The sequence below is a fragment of the Carcharodon carcharias genome, chromosome 18, assembly GCF_017639515.1.
Source record: "Carcharodon carcharias isolate sCarCar2 chromosome 18, sCarCar2.pri, whole genome shotgun sequence".
Classification (NCBI taxonomy): domain Eukaryota; kingdom Metazoa; phylum Chordata; class Chondrichthyes; order Lamniformes; family Lamnidae; genus Carcharodon; species Carcharodon carcharias.
This window is the reverse complement of record NC_054484.1, coordinates 53,355,939-53,379,614: the sequence shown is the minus strand read 5'-3', so window position 1 is coordinate 53,379,614 and position 23,676 is coordinate 53,355,939. Positions and strand designations below refer to the sequence as shown.

At 41.4% G+C, this 23,676-nt stretch overlaps 1 protein-coding gene across 1 annotated transcript in view; it reads right to left on the bottom strand.

The window, feature by feature from the left end:
• The window catches only part of dmd (dystrophin), a 1,748,406-nt gene that overhangs the window by 459,437 nt on the left and 1,265,293 nt on the right, over positions 1-23,676 (bottom strand). The window contains exons 49-50 of the mRNA XM_041212034.1: positions 22,905-22,989; positions 9,969-10,207 (exon numbers count right to left, since the gene is read on the bottom strand). Coding sequence (XP_041067968.1) covers positions 9,969-10,207; positions 22,905-22,989 — 324 coding nt within the window. The remainder of the gene's footprint in view (positions 1-9,968; positions 10,208-22,904; positions 22,990-23,676) is intronic.

Below are 23,676 nucleotides of genomic sequence, written 5' to 3'. Positions count from 1 at the left end.
CTGTACCATAACTTCAATCCCTTTGTTTTCCTGCCCTTTTGAGATAAAGGCCAACATTCAATTAGCTGTTTAATTATTTTCTGTATCTGTTCATGAGCTTTTAGTGATTTCTGTACTTGATCTCCTTGTCCTCCACAGTTCCTAGATTCTCACCATTTAGAAGGTACTATGATCCATCTTCCAAAATGGATGACCTCACAGTTCCCCATACTGAATTCCATCTGCCACAATTTTGGCCAATCACTTAATATATTAGCTTGCCTTTGCAACTTTCTTTTTTCATCTAAACTATTAATTTTGCCAATTAACTTGATGCTGTCAGCAAATTTCAATACAAAGCTCTCTCTTTCTTCATCTAAGTCATTTATAAAGATAGTGAAAAGCTGAGGCAACTGTACAGATCCCTGGAAGATACCACTCATCATATCCTGCCAATGTGAGTACTCAGCTATTATGCCTATTCTCTGTTTCTGATCTCTGAACCAATTTCCTACCCATGTCAATACCTTGTTTCCAGTTCCATGTGTTCTCCTTTTTATTAATAGTCACTTGTGGATCCTTATTGAAAGTCTTTTAGAAGTCTGTACAGTAAATTCCAATTTCAAATTGCTTCATTCAATGTTGTTTTGCTTTAATGTCATGGATATAATGGGTTTAGAATGCACACTTAGCGTTGAGACTTTCGCTTTAGTGTCATTTCATGCCGGGGTTTAGGCAGGATGGGTGACCTGAATGGTACCATTTTGGAGAGGCCTCATCACTTCCCCCACAACTCTCTCTCACACCTCCCCTCCCCCGCTTCACCCCCGGAGGCTCTCTGCCCGCTCATTGCTTTCTTGTCCAACACTCCTGGTCGCCCTTTCCCTCCCCAATCTTCCCACTCACAGCCCCTCTCACTCCCTCGCTCACTTCCTCTAACTCTCTGCCCCTCTCCAGAGGCCTTCCTGTTCAGGAGAGGAAGTGGCAAGAATGATAGTCAGACAGGGAAGTGGCAAATGGGAGAATCGGGCAAGGAAGCAGTGAGTGGGAAAGACTCGGTGAAAGGGAAATAGTGGGACTGTGGGAGAGAGTGGGCTTACAGGAGAGAGTGAGCCTGTGGGAGTGGAGAGTCAGTTTTTGGGAGCGTGTGGGCCTGTGGGAGAATGTGAGCCTGCGGGAGAGATTGGGCCTGTGAGACAGTGGGCCTGCATGTGAAGCAGCGAGCAGCAGGTTATTAGAAAGAGTTAGCATATTTCTTTTATATTTTCAATTTAAAGTTATTTCATTTACAAATACAGGAATTCAGGAATGTAGTGTTTCAATTTACAGGCTACATAATGTTTTAATTTCTTTTTCTGATGAGAAAGGTCCTGCAGAACCTAACCAGAGTTTTAACATTGGTTGTTTTAAAAAAATCGGATTCACTTAAAGTTGCTTCACTTAAAGTTACTCTCCTCAGGAATGCTACTACAACTTTAAGTGAGGAGTTAACATCCACAGTCAGTCCTTTGGGAGTGGGCAGGCAGAATCTCTCTTGGGTTACACTGACTTGAAGATAACATAGGGCCAACTTCTCCACGAAAAAACAGGAGGGTGGCGGGGGACAGAGTGGGTAGTGTAAGTGAAATTTTGGGGAAAAGAAACAGCCCTGACCATTGGACAGTTAGCTTTTGAATGGTTAATTAGCAGTAACAAACTTTAACAGATAAGGTGCTTTTATCTAGCAGTTCTGGGCAATCTGAGAGAGTGATAATTTGCAATCTGCCTGAAAATATTCTCTCATTTCTTTTATATTTAGAGTCTGCCACCAGATTCCTGCAGGCCAACTGAATCCATGACCTCTAATTGAGGTCAACGACCCATGGGGTTCCACTGGCACCAGAACAAAGTAGATCAGCCAATGTCACTGAGGAGCACTGCCAACTGCACATGGCCCACACACTGAGAGATCATGTCACCAAAGTAATATAAGAATGTCCTAAATCCATAATGTTCTGCATTATGAAAAGGTTGACACAGACTTACCAAAGATGAAGATGGGCACCGGAAAATTTACAAAATAAGTTTTATATTTTGAATTGCTACATTCTATGAAGTAAGCCTTTGTAAAATGGATGATTAGATGAGTGTACATCTTCCTGTTTCTCATCTGTATTTTGCATGTTTTAATATATAAGTATCCTTCCACAGTGCTCTGTTGCAGTGGTTGCTCTACCCATTGCTTGGCATGGCTGTACGTCTGCATTACAGATGTCAGAAATATCAATTTAAAAATAAAAGTCACATGAAAATAGCATTGCATTCAGCAGACAAATCCTTTAGAAAGTTGCACATGAAATTACCATTCTTTTACATAAATAAATAAATTACCAATGGATTTGTAAACTATACTCCAAATTCCATCAGGTTAAATATGATTATTCCTTCACATGCAAATTAGGATTAAAGCAGCCAGCCAATTCCCATTCATGTGAATGGAAACAACCGCAAAAAACGTTCAAGTTTGAAAGGTTGACCACCACCTTTCAGGAACTCAGTCATTGCCTACCCTGAATCCACAGCGGTCAAGTCTTACGTGCTCGAAAATGGGCAGCTGAAATCACAGACTGGCTAGGGGTGTGCTGATTCTGCATACAAAAGCATTTTCCAGTGTGTTTGGGACTAAAGGCAGTTGTTGTGTCTTGCACCAAGACTAACATATGTTCAGCTGCAGGCAGCCATTATTGAACTAACGTTATTAACACCTCCCCAGCATGCAGAGAGGGCAGTATAACAAAATCCTCAGACCTTGCAATACACAACAGCAGTTAAAAAGTGCCCATCTCAAACAGGCAGGTCCGTTTGTCAGCATGTCATTCTTACGTGCTGTTTTCTGCTATCCTGGACAGTGAGACGACAGGAGGCTGATTTTCATGACAGTACCACCTCATATATACATGTAATTGGGACTGTAATGAGGTGAAATTTGGATTGAAAAAAAACACAACCTACCACTTAATTTTCAGGGTCACCTTGCTTTAGGTGGCCTTCCCTCCTACTGGAAACTGACAGGCTGCTAATCAGAATATTCAAACAGGTAAACAGCCGTTGCCAGTCCTACCAATACCATTATTGTGTCAATCAACGTTGCTGCTGCTTTTTCCTCAACCCACCCACAAATTGCAAGTAGTACAGGTTAGGAGGCAGTCATTACAATTGTAGTTAAAGAGATCATTAGCAGAGAAAGGCGAAAACAGCTCTGACACTCATTCTTTTCTTCAGTCTCCTGTCCATGCAGCTCAGTGTGACATAAGACTTCCCTGCCACTGAAAAACGCTGCACCATTTAATCCCTGATCCATCCAAACCTCCTTCACTACATAGGCTACTGACCACCAATTTTAATTGAGTCCTTCAGCAACATCATTAGGCTGCAGGGCTGTGGGGTAGTGGGGAGAGATGGACACCCTGCCCACTGATCGGCATCATAAACCCAAATGTTAACAGCACCCACCTTAAATGGGTGCCAGAGTTGCTTGGCAGCATAAGTATTCTGAAAGGGACACAACAATTTTAGCCATTGTGCACCTTCGCGCCCCCCCCCCCCCCCCCCCAACCCCCCCAAAAGCCCAATCCCCCCACCCCAATCCCTGTTGGCACTTTGGTTCTCAAGCATTTTGTGCCAATTGTAAATTATTTATATATTCCTATCATCATTACTGTACCACGCGATTTTCCACACAAATCCCTCTATCTTATGAGCAGGATTTTCCGGTCATCGGGCAGGCACGGCGGGTGGGCCCATGAGCGGCCTGGGAGCGGCCAATTGTCAGCCAGCCAGGGTGAAACATCGCTGATAGGCTCAGCACTACTGGGGTGGGGGCGGGAGGAGGATGAGCGCTGAAGTCAGCACAGGTACTGGGCTGCGCGGAATGAAAGCTACCTGAAGGCAGAGAGCTGCCTCAGGGAGCTGAAGAATTTTAAAAGCAAAACTAAAGATTTGGAAAATCTGAAAAAAACATCCCACATGGGACTCACTCACATGAACATATATATATATATATATATATAAAAACTATGTCAAAACATTTTAATTTTTTTTCATTGATGTCAGAAACCTCATCCCGCCTTTGGAATACAAAGGCTACCTGGCCGATTCGCCCGTCCGCCAACCATAAGGTTGGACGGGCAGCAAACAATCTCTCTTAATTAACATTTAGTGGCCTTACTAGGCCTTAATTGTCAGCGAGCACGCTGCCGACTCCTGTGCATGCCCACCGAGCGAAATATCGTGCATGTGCGTGATGATGTCAGGACGCTCGCCTGATGTCATCGCGTGCTATTTTACACCCGATTGGGTTGGGCGTGCACCCGCCCTTGGGACGTAAAATTCTGCCCGATGTGTTTGGAAGAGGAGGGTTTCCAGGCTTAAAGGCTGCATGAGAAAATCTCTGTGGTCACCTGCCAAGCTTCAGAGGAGAACAGAGGTCAGCTTGGCATAGGAGACACGTGGTAGAAGCAAACCCCTGGCAGCATCAGTGATATATATGTAAAGATCTGATGGACTGTATCATTGAATGTTTCCTCAGGAGCACTCAATCATAGTACAGCATACATTCCGTAGTACTGCATTAAAGAATGCATACTTGGCCAATGAACAGCCAGTGTTTCCTGAATGGCTAGACTACCAAGGTGACACCAACCAGTTCTGTATTCCCTGCATGAATTCAGCAGAAAGGCAGGTGCAGAGCATTGCCATCTGCTGCAAGGACATTCGCTGCTATCATGAGGCAGCCAGTTGTCACATTCAACAACAGTCAGCTACACCTCATTGCAGGCATACTGTGCTGCTAAATTATGAGGATCAGTTGTGGTGAGCTACAGAGGGCAACCCTCTTCATGAAGTATCAACTCTATGTGAAATAGAAATAGAGGAATGAATGCTGGAATGCTCTTATTGCTTTTCTACACACTTGTGCCTGCTTCTTGGTTTCATTTTCCTTCACCTTCTTAGCTCCTTCATAAGCAGCCTGTAATTTTTTCAGAGTTTTTGCTCATTTTTTTTCTTTGGGCAAAAAATTTTGGGCTATGAGTATTGAAGATGTGTATTAATATTAGACAGGCTTGTCCATGGGATGCCACAGTCTATTCCAAATTCATACAATGAAGAAAAATGGTCCCATCCTAGGGCTATGAGCTAGTATGGCTCCATTTATTTTGAAAATAGAAGGAGGTGTTCTCTTTAATTCCACACACAACCACTGTGGGGGTGGGGTGGCAGTGGTGGAAGGTATAGGATAAATACCAGTTTTATCACAGGGCTACTGGCAAATCATTTATTAAATCATAATCACTTCCCTTGTCTACTTATAAGTACAAAGAGAAGAGGTACATGGGCAGGGCAGTGATGGACATTGAGCCACATTCCTACTGGAGCTGGAAGCTAAAATGCAGAAGTTCAGTTACTTTAGTTAGAAGCTGGCTAAGCAAGAAAGCCAATGCCAAAATCTAATGTCAGCTCACAAAAGGTACACAGGGTACAGTTTATTATTTTTCAAGGAGAGAAGTGAGATTCTGTTAACCAAGTGGAATTTGTTTTAACTGATTCTCTGTATGCTCACTGGCTGTATGTAAAATAAAGCCGCTTAATAAATCAGAGCTAGCTCTATTTCACCAAATTTTCCATATCACCCATTGCAATATGGGTGGAACACATGTGAAAGTCCCAGGGCGATTTTCAATTGCTTCCCGCTCAGGTTTTACTCGATAGCTGGATTGCAGGCCATTGTGAGTTGGAATTTAAAAAACGGCAAGCCCATTCACAAGCCGATGCAATTTTTGCATGGGCCTGGGAATGGCTGGTTGGCGCTCCTGCCCAAAACGGCTGGGGGATTCACTGGAAAATATTAAAATCAAAGCCTTATACCAGTTGTAGAGTTGCATTTCCAAGTACCAATGGGGGAAGCATATTCTATACAGGGGGGATGGGATTGGAGGAATACAGGTAAGCAGGGATGTGGGTTGATTCAACCAATGCAGCTGAAGAGTAAAATATTTGTTGGTGTCTGTACACTGAGTGAAACTTGCAGCATCTTGAGTATCCCAGCAACCCTGACAGCAAAGGTGACATGATAATGAGGGTTGGGTGGAGCATGTGGAGGGAATATCTTCCCATATCAGGTCAGGGTGGCTCAGAGAGGGATACAAGCCCAGTGGAAACAGGTTCCCTCCCAAATTCATGCCCCCACCCCCCCGCTCAGACAGCCTCAGTTACACACTCAAAATAATCTGGATTTCAAGGCTAAGGTAATTATAGGAGATAGCATGTTCAACAACCCATAGGAAAAGATACTGTTCAACTTATGAGTGTTTAAAATTAATTTATTTGCCAGTATAATTACCTGCCAAAAAATAAATTTCAGCTTTTGAGAAAAAAATAAACTGCAAGAGATGCCCACTGAATGATTTTTTTTTTGTATTTAAGGTGGAGAACAACAGTGGTGTTCTGAAATAAATAGAAGAACACTACAGCGATCCCTATTCCTAACTTGGAAAAAACCCAATGAGCTTAATGTTTTTGTTTCCAAATTGCTCGTCAGTCACTGCATTTCCAAGAAGACATTCCCCACCCAATGCTCTAATAATAGTACAGTGCCATTGTGAAATGATAACCACTTTTACTGCATGACCTACCCCTACCCTTTTCCCTTTTCTCTTCCACTGTCTTTTTTCTGTGGTCCCCTTCATGACAATACACTCTCATAGTCCTTAACTGTCCCATTGCAGTCACCACATCTTAAATGGTTTCTCCTCCAATGCCGTACATGGTTGCTTTCTGGGTGTCAGAGGACATTATTCTCTATCCCCTCTGGTTCATCATTTGCATGCTCCCCATTTATGACAACATTCAGTTTCCATGGCCAACTATCCAATTCTATGTCTCTAATACAGCTACAGAATTCCAGGATGCCCTGATACAATCTGAATACGTGCCTGCAGAGTGGCTGCAATTGCACTTCCCAACCTTCAATCTGTGAATGTGGATTGCTGCTTTCCCCTTCCCTTTGTTGTAGCATTAAGACTATGAACATTTAGCCACTGATCTTCTGCCGTCTGCAACTCTTTCCCAAAATTACTTTGCAGTGGACCTCTTTTGCAACCCTTAAATGTCTTCAAAAGACATCTCATTGACCACATGCATGGTATCCATTACTTCCCCATAAGAAAAATGGTGAATAATATCTATATTGCGATTTCCCCTATTATTATCAGTGTATATATTGAGTTTCCCATTTTCAAGTCATCCATTTTTCAATCTCAGGTCTTCTTTTAATCAACTAAAAATCATCCAGAATACTTGTGTAATATTTTATATTTTATTTTTAGCTTGCATTAAGTCCTGTTTACCTATCGCCCCTGTGTTCGCTGACTTACATTGGCTCCCAGTCAAGCAATGTCTTGATTTTAAAATTCTCATCCTTGGTTTCAAATCTCTCCATGGCTTTGTTCCTCCCTATCTCTGTAATCTCCTCTAGTTCCACAACCCTCCAAGTTATCTGTCCTCCTTTAATTCCAGCACCTTGAGCATCCCAATGTTAATCGCTCCACTACTGGTAGTCATGCCTTCAGCTGCCAAGATCCTGAGCTCTGAAATTTCCTTCCTACACCTCCGTACCTCTCTACCTCATTTCTCTTCTTTATGATTTGTTTTTAAATCTACTTCTTTGACCAAGCTTTTGGACACCTGACCTAATAGGCTGCATTATCATTTGCGAGTCCAAATGCAGCACTGGAAATGTCAACAGCGGGAACCTGAAGGAGATTTTGGAGGAACTTCTCCACAAGATGGCCTGCGCCGGCAGCCCTCTGCTAATCATGGCTGTGAGGGGGGATAGTGAGGGGAGAAATTAAATCAGGAATTACGACTCCCTCCACCCCAGTCTGACATCAGGAGGCTGCTTCCATACATTGACTGGGTTTTAGTCTCAACAGTGGGCCTGTCTGCTGTCTGGAAGATTCCAGAAGGTATCTGATGCATACCGTGTAGGCACTTTAATTGAGCTAAGTGGCTACCTAACTGATGGGTGGATAGCAGTCACCCTTCCTCCCCACCCCCAACCCCCCACCCCCAGCCCCCCAGCCCCCACCCAAGGCAACCTCCATGAAAATATACAGGAATTGGGAACATGCCATCAGACTGGCACACTGGCTGGGTGCGCAAAATTGCAGACATACCCACCTCTGGTCCTGCCTCCTCAGCCCAAAAGGAAATTCAGCCTAATATTTCCTTCTGTGGCTCAGCATCATATTTTGTTTTATAATGCTCCTGTGAAGCACCTTGGGACGTTTTATTGCGTCAAAGGTTTTATATAAATATAAGTTATTGTTTCTTAAAGCACAGCATTAGCAATTTTGCAAAAAGGAAAAAGCTTTTGACAGGTGCTGCACAAAAAAAACAAGCACCCTTAAATATAGCTCACCACCAACTTCTTCAAGGGCAATTAGGGATGGGCAATAAATGCTGGCCTAGCCAGCGACACCCCATGAACAAATGAAAAAACAGTTATAGGAACTTCCAATTCTCCGAGTATATTATCAAATCTACTGTTCAGTTCTCATGATATCACCTTTACAGCACCTACAGTGCGCTGAATCCTCAGATATTTTAAACCTACATTTTCCACAAAGCAGTAACGCACAGGCTAATACACTTTGCAAATCATTATATTTGCAACTGAATGGAGTAAAATAAAAGGCTTTGAGAGATTTAGCTCACTCAATTTAATTACACCCAGACATTTAAACTAAAAATTAAAACTGCACTCTGGAGTATTTTCTTTATATGCAGCATGAAATTATTGCAAAGCTACTTGTTTGTTTGTTCTTGCTCAAACTAGATACTTGTGCAGGGATGAAAAGGAAAGTTACAAATGGAAAAAAGATCTGGAGGCAAAAGTCCCAGTTATTATTGGAAATGCACAACAATTCAACAAGAGAAAGCTAGGATAACACTTCAAACTGGTCAAAGCTCTGAAGAGTTACCCTCCCAAAAAATAATTACCTTTTGGTTTCAAATTTGATTGACCTATTGAGCACTTGCAGTAATTTCCGTTACTGTAAGTGGTTGCATATCATATTATAAGGCTGGAAACCTTAAATATTAAAGAGGCATTTTGCTTGTTTAGAGAGATCAATGCAATAATCACACAACTCAATACCTCTTTAGTTTAGATTTACTGGAAGTTGACTGTAATTAGCCAATTTATTTTTAAAATAGTATAAATTTCACAGAAGAATTTACATTTCATCTGATCTTTTCTTCCAGTAGTGACCCCGAGTGGAACATGTAGGTACAGATTCTATTATGTATACCAAAAGTACATTTACTTTTGCATGCCTTGACTGATTATGCCAGTCTGTGGAAGTGCAGGTAAACAAGATGTGTCACTGCTTCAAAGAGATTCAAGGTCCATAAAAAAGAGAAGTCTGCCAATTGAAGGTGCCTTCAAACAATGCGAACCCCAAAAATAATACAAGCATTGCTATCAGAGATAGAAGCAGGCATATTTTATGGCATTGTAAGGATAAGCAGCCAGAAATAAAGTCAATAATAATCACTTACAATCAATTTAATATCCCACCAGCTGTGGGATCCAGCTTGCAATACAAGCAGGGCATTTCCATAAAGATGAACCTCAAGGCACTATTGCAGAGACATTTCTTGAAGTACTTGTACTTCAAGTACTTCTCGGAGCATGCCATTGATGCCTTTAAAAGGCTTCTCTCCCCCAATTATCCAAGTCAAACTTGGATGTCAAGTGCCAAAAACACTTCAACCTATCTGGTGCTTCAGGGGCTGTTGTATTAATGTGCTCAGTACATTCACTTCTACTTTATTTCCATGCAAATTGTTCACTCAGCTTTTAAATTACTTTTCTATTGATTAAACAGCAACCTATTAACATGTGCTATGCTGACGGGAAATGTAAGAGTAAAGGTTTGTGTTTGTACCTTCTGTTTTATGATCATGTCATTGATTTCCTCAACATCTCCCACTGTCACGAGTTGAGACTTGATCACACGATCCAGCAATGAGAGCCAGTCTGTCAATTCCACCCAGGCCTTGTTGAAGTCAGCCAAAGCTGGAACATCCATGAGTAAAGAAGATGGCATGTCTGACTTGGTGACAGAGGTTTCCGTAGTAACAAGGGTCTGAGTCACCACAGTAACTGTTTGCTGTCTGGTTGAAGCTGAAAAGAAAGGATTACTGATGTTAGTCAATGCGAGACTTTTTATAAGATCTCTAAGCACAAATCATAATGATTTGTAATTATTCCATATATAGGGTTACATTAGTAGCAATTTGGATGAAACACATTTGTTGTAATGGTTGGACATTATAAAGAGGCAAATACAACCATTATGAATCAGATATTCATCAAAGGTTTTCACATCCGTTTTTGTGCACTTGACAACTTTAATAACTCAATATTATCAACTGAAAGTAGAATAAAGTGAATCTGGAAGAAATCAGAACAGTACTGAATGAAAAATGGCAAAGCATTAGGGAGGGATGGGATACCAGCAGAAGTACGGACCTGCCAAGGTGAATATGGGGTCCGGGTCCTGAACAAGCTGTTCAATTGTGTTATGATAAGAGACAAAATCCCAAGGTTATGGAGCCAAAGTATTTTGGTACCAATACTCAAAGGAGAGGGAGACATTCAAGATTGCAAAAAAACACAGAGGAATTAAACTCCTACCACACATCTTTAAGATATGGGAGAGAGTTGTGGACCACAGACTGAGAAAGACAGTGGAAATCCATGAAGGTCAATTCAGAGTCATGTCCAGAAGAAGCACCAGTGATGCCATTTTTATTTTGAGACATGATGGAGAAATATCAGGGAGGCCAATGAAACATAACAATTGTATTCATCAATCTAGAGAAGGCATATGACTGGCCTAGGAAGGAAGTCTGGGGATATAATAGAATTCATGAAGTCCCTGAGAAGTACGTACAACTAATACAGGAGATGTACAAGTAGTGCCAAGCAAGAGTAAGAGGCTGTGTGGGAAGAATGAGAACATCAAAACCAAAGTTGGACAGCACTGAGCCCCTTCCTCTTCCTAATTGTCAGGGATGTTCTAACTGGGTGAGATAAGAAGTACCCTGCTCAATGACATTTGCCAATGACATTGAGTTATTCCGCTGGGATGGTGAGAACATGGCTGAATATCTGAAGAAAAATGATGGTAGACAGAGGTATGAAGTTTAGTAGACCAAAGACCCAATTTATAGACTGTCAGTTTGAGTCTAGGGAAGAAGATCAGAGTGAAGGTGTAAAGATCATGGATGAAGACTTGGAGAAAGTGAGTAGTTTCAAGTGCCTGTGGTCAGTGGTGGCAGAAGATGGGAGTATGGAAATGGAAATTAAGCAACAGATTAACTCTGGTTGGAGTAACTGGAAGAAGTGCAGTTGAGTGTTATATGATAGAAAAATATAGCTGAAACTGAAAGGAAGAACCTACAAGGCAACTGTGAGGCTGGCCTTGTTATATTGTGCAGAAGCTTGGGCAACATCAAGAACGGAGGAATAAAGACTGGATACTAATGAGATATAGATGCTGAGATGAATGTGTAGAAAGGACAAAATCAGGAACCAGCACATCAGGGGTCAGTGATGACTGTAGGGGCATTGAAGAAAGTAGCTGAAATGAAATTGAAATGCTCATCTGTCGCAGAGAGAGAATGGAAATGAGATGAGACCAGGAAAAAAAGAGGAAGGCCTAAGACCAGAAGGAAAGATGCAGTGGCAGGAGGCTTAAAACACAATGACATTGGAAGGGGAATAGGTACTGACAGGAGAAGATGGGGAAGAGTGATCATCTAGCGTTGTGGTGAACCCAAGTAAAATTTGCAAAGAGAAAGAAGAGGAAGGAGGAGGAGGAAGAGGAAGGACGAGGAGGAAGAAGGAGGAGGAAGATTATGGAGGAAAAGGAAGGAGGAGGAGGGAAGAGGAGGAAGAAGGAGGAGGAGAAAGAACATACAAACAAAGGGCAGTAGGCCATTCAGCCCCTCAAGCCTGCTCCACCAATTAATAAGGTCATGGCTGGTCTAATGGTAACCTCAAATCTGCATCCCACCTACAGCCAATCAGCTATCACCCCTTGCTTACCAAGAATCTATCCACCTCTGTCTTAAAAATATTCAAAGACTTTGCTTCCACTGCCTTTCAGGAATAGAGTTCCAAAGACTTACTACCCTCTGAATGAAAACATTTTGCCTCATCTTTTTTTAATGGGGTGACCCCTTATTTTTAAACACTGACCCCTAGTTCTAGATTCTACCACAAGAGGAAACATCCTATCCACATCCAACCTGTCAAGACCCCTTAGAATCTTATATGTTTCAATCAAGTCGCATCTTACTCTTCTAAACTCCAATGGATACAAGCCTAGTCTGTCCAACCTTTCCTCATAAGACAACCCACTCATTCCAGGTATTAGTCTGGTAACCTTCTCTGAACTGCTTTGAATGCATTTACACCCTTCCTTAAATAAGGTGACCAAGAAGAAGGAAGCGGAAGAAGGAGGAGGAGGAAAGGAAAGAGGAGGAAGGAGAAAAATGTGAATTCTGAAATAAAATCAGGAAAATTAACCAATTACCTGTCATAAAGAAATATTTTAACAGCAGTTTTTTGTAATGCCTCATAGCAGGAGCAGCCCATTACTCATGATGTCCATATGGCCTGGCTATATATAGAATAGCAGCTGCTCTTGAGTATTTTACAGATTACATTGGAACATAACCATACTGAGATGGAAGACGTGCTTTCAGTCCTCAAGTTCCACAACAATCAAGCTATCCTATTCTAAATCAGGAACTGAATCTTAAACAAAGGTAGAAAATGCTGGAAATTCTCATCAGGTCTGACAATGTCACCGACCAGAAACGTTAACTCTGCTTCTCTCTCCACAAATGCTGCCAGGCCTACTTTCCAGAATTTTTTTTGCCTTATTTCAGATTTCCAGCATATCAGTATTTTCTCTTGTAACAGGGTCTTAAGTATGTGTTGTCAGTTAGCAATACCCTAGGATTTTGTTACTGCCCATAACTCACTAGAGACATTTTAAAATGGTGCTTATGTTACTATGTATTGGCAAGAGGGAATTTGGCTGGGTGAGGACCACCAACATTCATAATTTCCAGAATCGAAGGTTGGGGAAGCCACATGACAGGATGAGGAGTATGAATTCAGAAAACCATTAATAAGCCTAAAGAGTTGGTACAATTACCAGTGATCTCAATGATACACTATTTACAAAATTACCAATTTACTTCAGACCAGCATAATCTATTAATATTCCTGAATCGACAACAATGTATTAATTCGCAGGTTCAAAGCAGCAGTTCTTCCAATGACATGTTCTCCATCATAGGCATGATATGAAGTGAAGGAACCAGGAGAAAAGCATAAAGAGGATGGGGAGTCAAAGGGACGAACACTGCCTAATTTTGTGCATCTCCTTGCAACCTGACTTGGGGCCAGATTTCTTATTCCCTGACTATAGTGAGTTTACTTTGGTAACATTTGACTTTTGTCGACATTGGCTCAATATCTGAACCTTGATCTGGAGCTCTTGATGAGGATTGATATTTGCATGAATACTAGTAAGGCACTTGCAGGCACACAGTGTCAGTTGCTCCATCCAGTTAAATTAATGGATGGCAAATTAGGACCTTTGGGCTCATAACTTAGTGTAAGTTGTAATCTTTGCCAGGATTGTCCAGTCACAGAATCAACCTTTTACGGACTAATGCCCGCCTGATTTTTTCATACTTGGTCCCCTCCACTTTCACACCTATAAGCTGCTCTTGCTGACGCCTTGCACAGTCTTGCTGTCAGCATCCACATGTACGCTGACAATACTCAACTCCACATCACCAACACCTCTCAACTCTCCCACTGCCTCCATGTTGCCAGATTGCTTGTCCAGTCTTAGATGAACTGCAACTTTCTCCAAGAAACTGCAAGTCTTGCCATGCTCTTGGCACAATTCCATCCATCTCTGTCCACTGTCCACAGGCTGAGCCAGCTGCCTGCAGTCACCGGCTCCTACTTGGTCCCAAGCTGAATTTATAATCCAATATGCTCTTCATTGACAAAGATAATTGACTTGGATATCTGTAACACTTATTTTAGTTTGTTAATAAACACATGAGCTGAGTCCTTCTGAATATGAATTCTTTTTTCCAGTCAGCAGCTCAGTGGAAACTGTTTAATGTGTATTTTTTTAAAACGCCAAAGATGCTGAATATGGAGGGCTATTGGCAGATGTGGGACCATTCCCCAGTTTTTAGTGAAATGAGGGGAACATTGGAAAATATAAGTAAATGCTGCCTTTTTAACATGAGTTAATGTTCAGACTCACTGCACAAAAGAGCTACATTCAATCACAAGATACCTATCAGAATGTTAAAAGAACATTTATTTAAATCAATACCAAGAACCATTCTTGACTTTTGCTTACCAACTAATTAAAAATATTTTCACTTTTCAAACCCTTAAAGTCAGCTCAGTTGCAGTTTCTACCGTTCATCTCTGTGTAAATGGGTATTTCTGACAAGTGCATAAACAGTGTATTGATGGAGGACCAAGAGATTTTTTGCAAATTGTCATATCCTGGCTTTCGCTGACCTCAACAGTTTAATGTTACAGGCATGAAAAAGCTCTACGAATGTGCTATTCTGCTTTACAGAGAAGTCTTGCGTGTTTTTTTTATTCGTTTATGGGAAGAGGGCATTGCTGGCTAGCTCAGCATTTAATGCCCATCCCTAATTGCCCTTGTGTTCAGAAGGCATTTAAGTCAACCACATTGCTGTGGGTCTGGAGTCACATATAGGCCAGACCAGGTAAGGACAGCAGATTTCATTCCCTAAAGGACATTAGTGAACCAGATGGGTTTTTACAACAATTGACAATGGTTTCGTGGTCATCATTCGAATTTTTAATTTCAGATTTTTATTGGATTCAAATTTCACCATCTGCCTTGGCATTACACTGGGTCTCTGGATTACTAGTCCAATGACAATGCCACTATGCCACTGCCTCCCCTAATCTAATGAGTTTAAAGAAAAACAGATGATGCTTTGACACATTTACTCAATAGCATTAAAAAGTCAAGAGTATGTTTTTATAAATTTCCTGATTAGGGGTAATGAAGGTGTAGGGGTAATCCAGAGGCACTGGCTAATGATCTGAAGACATAGGTTCAAATCTCACTGCGGCAACTGAATTTAAATTCAATTACTAAATCTGGAATACAAATCTAACCTCAGTAATGGTGACCATGACAACTGTCAGCGACTGTTCATTAATGCCCTTTAGGGAAGGAAATCTGCTGCCATTAGGTCTGGCCTACATGTGACTCCAGACCCACAACAACGTGGTTGATTCTTAACTGCCCTCTACATGGCCCAGCAAGCCACTTAGTTCAAGGGCAATTAGGGATGGATGGCACCCACATCCCCTGAGAGAATAACAAAAAATGTATCACGGAAGATCCTGGGTCAGTTATGCCTTCCACAGATTCCCAGAGTTATCAGCAAACATCCCAAATGTGCTACTGTGGAGTAAGGTTTTGCTTGCCATATTGGAATTTGGGAGCTAGAACAGGTCAACCTCTGGTTGAATTTTCTGTGCATTTTGTTCCTTTAAATAGCATTAGTATCGTGATTGAAGATACCAAGGACATTGACGTTCTCATTAATATGGTATGGGTAGTTTTGGAAAATTGTGTTTTTTTTAATGCCAATGCATGAGCCATAGCCTTGTAACAACTTGAGGTTGTTATCAGGACAGCATTACTTCAATGTTTGGCTATCCTAACTTGGAAAATCAAAGAGGACTTCTGGCATACAAGTCCTCACAGCATTATTGCATTATTGGCTATTACTTTTGATGATAGGCTTAAGCTCTAATTGAGGGGGGAAGTTGTGGGTCGGAGTGCGGTGGGGCATTGGTGGGGGAGTGGTGCTATTCCTGCCTGGAAGTAGAAAGAACTGTTCTGGATTAAGATCATAGCAGAATATGCAATTTGGGAAATAAATATTTCAGTAGCATACTTTGGATGTGCCAAGCAATAAGACAAGTTTAGAACACAGTGAGTCCAACAGTGACCTCAATATTGGCTGTAATGTGGACTCTAATGGCAGGAATAAAATTCTGCCCAAGGTCTAAAACTTCTGTGTAAGTAAAGTGTCACAGATCATTGATTTCTGATAGTTTTAAGATCCAGTCGGTGTAGGCTAATAACAGCAATAAGAACAGAAAGACTGCACTTCCCTCCCCTACAATCATAGCACAGTGGTAAATTGCACACTTCATATCAAACCATTCTCCGTGCCATTCTTATGAAATAAAATGAAGTTTTAGCCTGAGTCCTTTTCATTAACAATCCTGTTCTATTCCACAGTGCACATTCTCAATGACCTCAGGAGAGTGCTCATGTATTTTGCAGGTAGAAAATTGAAACTGAAAGCTTTATTACATAAGTTTGCCTTTCACCTTGTGCCTCAAGTTGGTGGAATTGAGAAAAAAAAATCCTCACTAAACTGGGCCTTGACCTTGAAAGAATCTTTAATCAAATGCAAATGATTTAACTCTAAGTCTCGCTATTGGATGCTAAAAGGCATACTGTAGCAAACCAAAAATTCAGCTGGGGTTAAAGGGAATTTTTTACCCTGTTCTTCCAAGTCAGATATAATAAATTCCAATTATTCCCACTGTTTTTATTCTCGATGACTTTAATGATGATGCTCATCAAAAGTCCTAATACTCTTGAGTGGATTCCACATTCCAGTCATACTTCATAATTTTCAGAAAAGTGTTCTGCACTTTATTAAATGCATCACACAAACTATTCATTCATAGGTGTTGGGGTTATTATTGTTTGAACACAGTACAGCCTGTAACACACTCCTGCTCCTGTGTTACTTTCACATAATGAACCATTGCATTTTCAAGATAAAGCTAATTGTAAAATGATCTTTAGCCACCAGTATTGATTTGTCTGTGGTGCATCTGTACGCTGCTATTTGTTTCTGTCACTTTCATTTAGCCAAAATGCATATAAAACCATTTAACAATATTGCATGCAATTATTTCTTTACAAAATAACTACTGCTAGTAATGGAGTCAGGATACATTCAATGCACAGATGGTTCTATTTTAGTTTGCCATTTGAAGTAAATATCAACTCTGTAAATCTACAGCATCCAGATTTGAAGCGACACCATTTTTTTCATTAAACTCCATACCTAGAAAGTACTAAGTACTGCCTATGCTAAAATAACAGACAAAAGGTGTGTCATATAAGTGGATTAAGCATTCATTTAAATGTGTCTATATGACATTTCTGTGCCTGCTATTTTGATATTGGTGCTAACCCATTTAAAACAAAAAGATTACGATAAGCAAAAGGAATCTCACACAAATAAGTCAAGCATTTGTCTGCCCATGTCAGCAACACCCTTTTTTAAGATTATATCTAACCCAATTTCAAATGCTTTCTTGAAAGCAATTATCTTAAAATTACTGTAATATAGTTTTTAAAATGTTATCCTGCAACACTTATCTAATTTTCTAACTTGATGCCCTGCCCATTCCATATTTATTCCAGTCAATTCATTGATGTAACATGAATATTAAAACAATGATTAGTCCATCTGGACATCTGTGATCAGTTGCATTGGAAACAGCTGGAATACTGAAGCCTTTAATAAACAAGAAAAATGGTACAGAATTCCCTTTCTCCTATCGGCGTGAAGTTTCATCTCCTTATGTGGCAGACATAATCTCCTAACTTTAATTATTTCACACATCAGAAACTGCTGGATTTCAAAATGTGATATAAAATGACTTTGCAATTACTCACAGACTATTCTAACTATTCTGCTATGCTTGAAACCTCCTGGGTACCACCATGAAGAGTAGAAATCTGATGAGCACTTCAACCCATGTGCTCTCCTAGTATCTGGTTCAAGCTTAGAACCCAGGAAAGGGTTGCCTCATCCAGGAGAAGAAAGATACGCATAATGCATTGAAACTTTAAAAAGAATAAATGTTGTGCCAACTTTCTTTTAAATGGAAGGAAAAGTTCATGGACATCAATGAAAATTGAATTCAAGTTTGAAGATAAACACCTACAAGGTTTTGTGATGAAAATGATTAATGTTAAGAGGATTTCAAACCTTTGAAATATTGAATAGCAGAAATCCAAATCAAAGTGAGTCAAAAATGTAAACAATGAAAAGAAAGACTTGCATTTAGATGACCACAGCATATCCTAAAGCGCTTTACTGCCAATGGAGTATTTCTGAAGCGTAGTCACTGTTGTAATGTGGGGAACATGGTTAATTGTGCACAGCTAGCTCCCACATAAAACACAATGATAGCGACCAGATAATAATTTTTTTGTGATGTTGATTTAGGGATAAATATTGTCAAGACACTCGAGATAATTCCACTGCTTTTTAAAATAATGGTGCTATGGGATCTTTTGCATCCTTCTGACCTCCGTTGGTCTGCTAAAGTGGAAAGGCCCTTCCCATTCACTGTATCCAGGCCCCTCACAATTTTGTAAATTTCAATCAAATAGCCCCTCAGCCTCCTCTGTACCAAGCAGAACAACCCTAGTCCATCCAATCTTTCCTCATAGCTGCAATTTACCAGTCCTGGCAACATCCTTGTAAATCTCCTCCGTACCCTCTCTAATGCAATTACATCTGTTCTGTAATGAGATGACCAGAACTTCACACAGTATTCAATCTGTGGTCTAACTAATGTTTTATATAGTTCCAGCATAATCTCCCTGCTCCTATATTCTATGTCTCAGCTAAAAAATGAAAGGATTCCATTTGTTTTCTTAACCACCTTATTAACTGTCCTCCTACCTTCAGGGATCTGTGGACATTCACTGGAAAGTCTCTCACTTCCTCTAAACATCTCAGTATTCTCCCATTTATTTTGTAATCCTCTGCCTTGTTTGACCTCCCCAAATGCATCATCTCACACTTGTCTGGATTGAATTCCATTTGCCACTTTTCTGCCTACCTGATCCATCCATTGCTATCTTGCTGTAGTCTACAGCAATCCTCCTCACCAGCTACCGCGTGCCAATTTTTGAGTCATATGCAAATTCCTTGATCTCTCCTCTTACCACTCACTTTTCCAGAACCACCTTATCCAATTCAGGGTCACAAGGAGTCGGAGCCTATCCCGACAGGCAATGGATGCTAGGCAGGGTACACCCAGCATGGGACACCAGTCCATCACAGGGCACAGGCTCAAACGCACACACACACTAAGGGGCAATTTAACCATAGCCAATCCACCTAACCAGCACATCTTTGGACAGTGAGAGGAAACCGGAGCCCCCAGAGGAAACCCATGCAGAGTCGGGGAGAACATGCAAATTCCACACAGATACCCAAAGTCAGAATCGAACCAGGGTCCCTGGAGCTGTAAGGCAGCAGCATTAACCACTGTGCCACTGTGCTGCCCCTTTCCCCTTATCTTTAAGGCCTAATTATTAATATACACTACAAAAAGTAGAGGACCTAGTGCTGAGTCCTGTGGAACCCCGCTGGAACCAGACTTCCAGTCACATAAATATCCATCAACAATTATCTTTTGTTTCCTGCCACTGAGCTAATTTTGTATCCAGTTTACTACATTCCCTGGATTCCATAGACTTTTATTTTTTTAACCAGTCCACCATGTGGGACCTGGCCAAAAGCCTTGCTAAAATCTATGCAGACCACATCAACTGCACTACCCTCATCAATCCTCCTTGTTACTTCCTCAAAAAATTCAATCAAATTAGTCAGACATGACTTTCCCTTAACAAATCCGTGCTGATTGTTCTTGATTAATCCATGCCTTTCTAAGTGACAGTTTATCCTGTCCCTCAGAATTGATTCCAGTAATTTGCCCACGACTGAGGTCAGACGGACTGGCCTGTAATTAGTTGGTCTATTCCTTTTTGAAGAAAGATAAGATATTAGCAGACTTCCAATCCTTCAAACTTTTAGAAACAATAATTCTGGACAAAATTAATAATCAAACGGAGAAATGTGGGTTAATTAAGGAAAGCCAGCATGGATTTCTTAAGGGAAGATCATGTTTAACTATGTGCTGGAATTTTTTGAATAGGGTTGATGAGAGCAATGCTGTTGATGTGGTGTACATGGACTTCCAAAAGGCATTTGATACGATGTCACACAACAGACTGGTGAGCAAAATTATAGCTCGTGGAATTAAAAGGGACAGTAACAACATGGATACAAAATTGGATGAATGACAGGAAATAGAGTAGTGGTTAATGGACGCTTTTAGGTTGGAGGAAGGTTTTTAGTGGAGTTCCCCAGTGTTGGGACGCTTGCTTTTCCTTATCTATTTAATGACTATATCTTGGTGCACAGGGCAGCACAATTTCAAAATCTGCAGATAACATGAAACTTGGAAGCATTGTGAACTGCAAGAGGGATAATGTAGAACTGCAAAAGGACATAGATACATTGTTGCAATGGACAGATAGGTGGCCATTGCAGTTCAGTGCGGAGAAATGTAAAGTGATTTGTTTTGATCGGAAGAACATAGAGAGACAATATAAAATAAAGTGTACAACTATAAAAGGGGGTGCAGGAGCAGAGGGACCTGGGTGTATATGTCTATGAGTCATTTAAGGTGGCAGGTTGAGAGAGTGGCGAATTAAGTATACAGTATCCTAGGCTTTATTAATAGGGACAAAGGGCCAGAACTTCTGTGGATTGGCAATCAGAGTCGGATTGCCATTCTGTTCCTAGTTACTTAGACTGAAATGCAGCCGCACCCATCGCCCAAAGCTCTGCTCGGGCCGTGTGAGAAAAGTGCAGTGCTGTGGCTTCCCAATTTCTTCTGAGAATAAAGGAAGCCATGCCCCTTTTTTTTTTACAGCACCAGCTGCCGTAAAGCAGGTAAGTTTAAAGGTTCAGCCATTTTGAGAAGCCAGGGAGAAGAGGTGCGAGGAGCGGTATAAAAGTGGTCAGTAGGGGGGAGGGGGACTTGGGTAGTCAATAGGGGTAGGCTGTGTGGTCAGTGGGGAGCATTAGGTGATCAGCAGGGGGAGACGGGTGGTTCTTGGGCGGTGATCAGTGTCGGCGGGGGGGGGCGGAATTGCTCAGTTGCCGGGTTTGGGTGGTCATGGAGAGTGTCGGGTGGTCAGTGTGGGTGCAGGGTACAGGTTAGGTGGTCAGTGGGGGGTGTTGGCTGGTCAGTGAGCCATGTGTGCTGGTCAGTGGTGGGGGAGGGATCGGGTGGTCAGTGGAGGGTGTTGATCAGTGAGGGCGTGCCTGGTGGAGAGTGGGTGGGGGCAGGTGGTCCCGGGGAGTGGGTGTTTAGGTGGTCAGTGGGGAGGGTAATTGGGGGATGGGAGGGGGTAGTCAGAGGATTGGGAGGGTAGTTGGGGGGTATGGGGGTTAGTCGGGCAGAAGGGAGGATGGTCAGGGTGTAGAGGGTAACTGGGGAGATTGTGGGGTAGTCGAGGAAGTTGAGAGGGTAGTTGGGCAGGTGGAGGGGGTAGTTGCGGTGGTGGTGGAGTATTTGGGGGTCAGGAGGGTAGTCGGGTGTGGTGGGAGGCAGTGGGGGGATGTGGGGGTTCTTTGCGGGTTCTGGGGTTGGGATTGGGGGGGGCGTAGTACTATAGAAGTGGTTTTAATTCTTCTAACTTTTCCTGGTTAACTATTCCTGTAAGACAATAGGAACTATCCGGTCTGCGACTTAAATCGGAGTATCAAATGGTTGTCAATGCAGGGTAATTGCCCAATGGGAGTTTGAACTTCCTGGGCAATTGCTGTGCAATCCTATTGTGGGAACCTCCAGGGGCTCCCCCAGCACAGCTTTGGGGTACCTCCTGGTATGACTTTACGGAGATCAGAATTTATGGGCCGTAGGGTACAAGAGTAAGGATGTCATGTCAAACTTGTATAAGACACTAGTTCGATCTCAGCTGGAGCATTGCACGCAGTGCCGGGTGTTTCATTTTAGGGAGGATGTGAAGGCATTAGAGAGCAAAGGTTCATGAGCATGATTCTAGGGATGAGGGACTTCAGTTATGAAGATAGATTGGAGGAATTAGGACTATTTCTCTTGGCAAAAAGAAGGCTGAGAGGAGATTTGATCAATTCAAAATTTATGGACAGAGCAAGTAGGGAGAAACGGTTGTCACTCGTGCAAGGATTGAGAACAAGAAGGCACAGATTTAAAGTAATTTACAAAAGAAACAAAAGCGATATGGATAAAAGTTTTTTCACGCGGTGAATGGTTAAGGTCTGGAATGCACTGCCTACGAGTGCAATGGAGGCAGGTTCAATCAAAGCGTTCAGAACAAAAGGGAATTAGACTGTTATCTGGAAGGGAAGAATATGCAGGGTTATGAGAAGAAGGTAGGGGCATGGTACTTGGTGAATTGTCATTTAGAGAGCCAGTACAGACATGATGGGCTGAATGGCCTCCTCCTATGCTGTAACAACCCTGTGGTTTAATAGGACCATCATAAGACTTACATTGATTACATACATTGGTAATGCAGAAATGTGATCAGGCCATGCTGAGCGTGCCTTAATTTGAGCATTTTGATTAGAAACAGGTAGAGAACTGAAGTATAAAATGTGTAATATCTTAAGATGGATTTGGATTTGGAGGGTTGATCAATCTGGAGACTGGGCTCAGAATTGTAACCCATTTGCTTTTCCAATCATCTGGCATGATTATAAGTAAAATATTCTTAATAAACCTAGGAGCACTTGAGCTCAATGCAAACCTGAATGATTATGAGGAATTAAAAGATCATCTAATTATTAATAAGTACCATCTTAGAACACAAATATTTCATTCCACTTACGAACACCAGGTTGATGCCTTTGTTTTAGGTCGTTCAGTAAGGTGTTAATCTTCTTCCAGTCAGAATTTAGGTCTTCAATTTTTCCCTAAAATAAATTAAGTAAAAACAAAAACCTGAATAAGCCTAGTGTTTTTATGCTCCTTTATTTGCAAGCTAACACTGTAATTAGCAAGTTAAAATGGACAGGTCGCTTGTTTTTATCTTAACTTGAATTATTGAAACTAATTAATTATGAAATAATTAAAAATTAATTATTAAAAAATCTAAGCATTGCAAATGTATCTAGTGAGATAACCACTAACTCAGCAGTTGTAAGAGCTCAGGTTTTGCCAAAGATCCACTCAACACCACAGGGTAAATTTTACGGCTTCCCCGCCTAGATGGAGCAGACAAAATTCTACCATCACCTCCCCCATATCACAATAAGACTAACAACACCGTTGTCTTTCAATCATCATCTGAAGTGATGGTAAGTGGCAGACAATTATTGACCCCTTGTTTTCTTGTCCATAATAATTACTCCATGAGGTATTCTGCCTCTAAATGCTAAAAATCAAAAAAGGGCCGATTTCAATTAAGGTCTTTTGTAATAAAGCACCAGCATCATCTTGCTGAGCAGTTTGGGTACAGATGTGCACCCTGGGACAGTACAAACTGCTCTAAGTAATGATTGTGTCTGTAAGACATCATCAGCCATATGAATGTACTGCTGGCTGCACAGAGATCATTGGGAAATGTTAACAGGTGCTCCATGGTTACTCATGTAATTTTA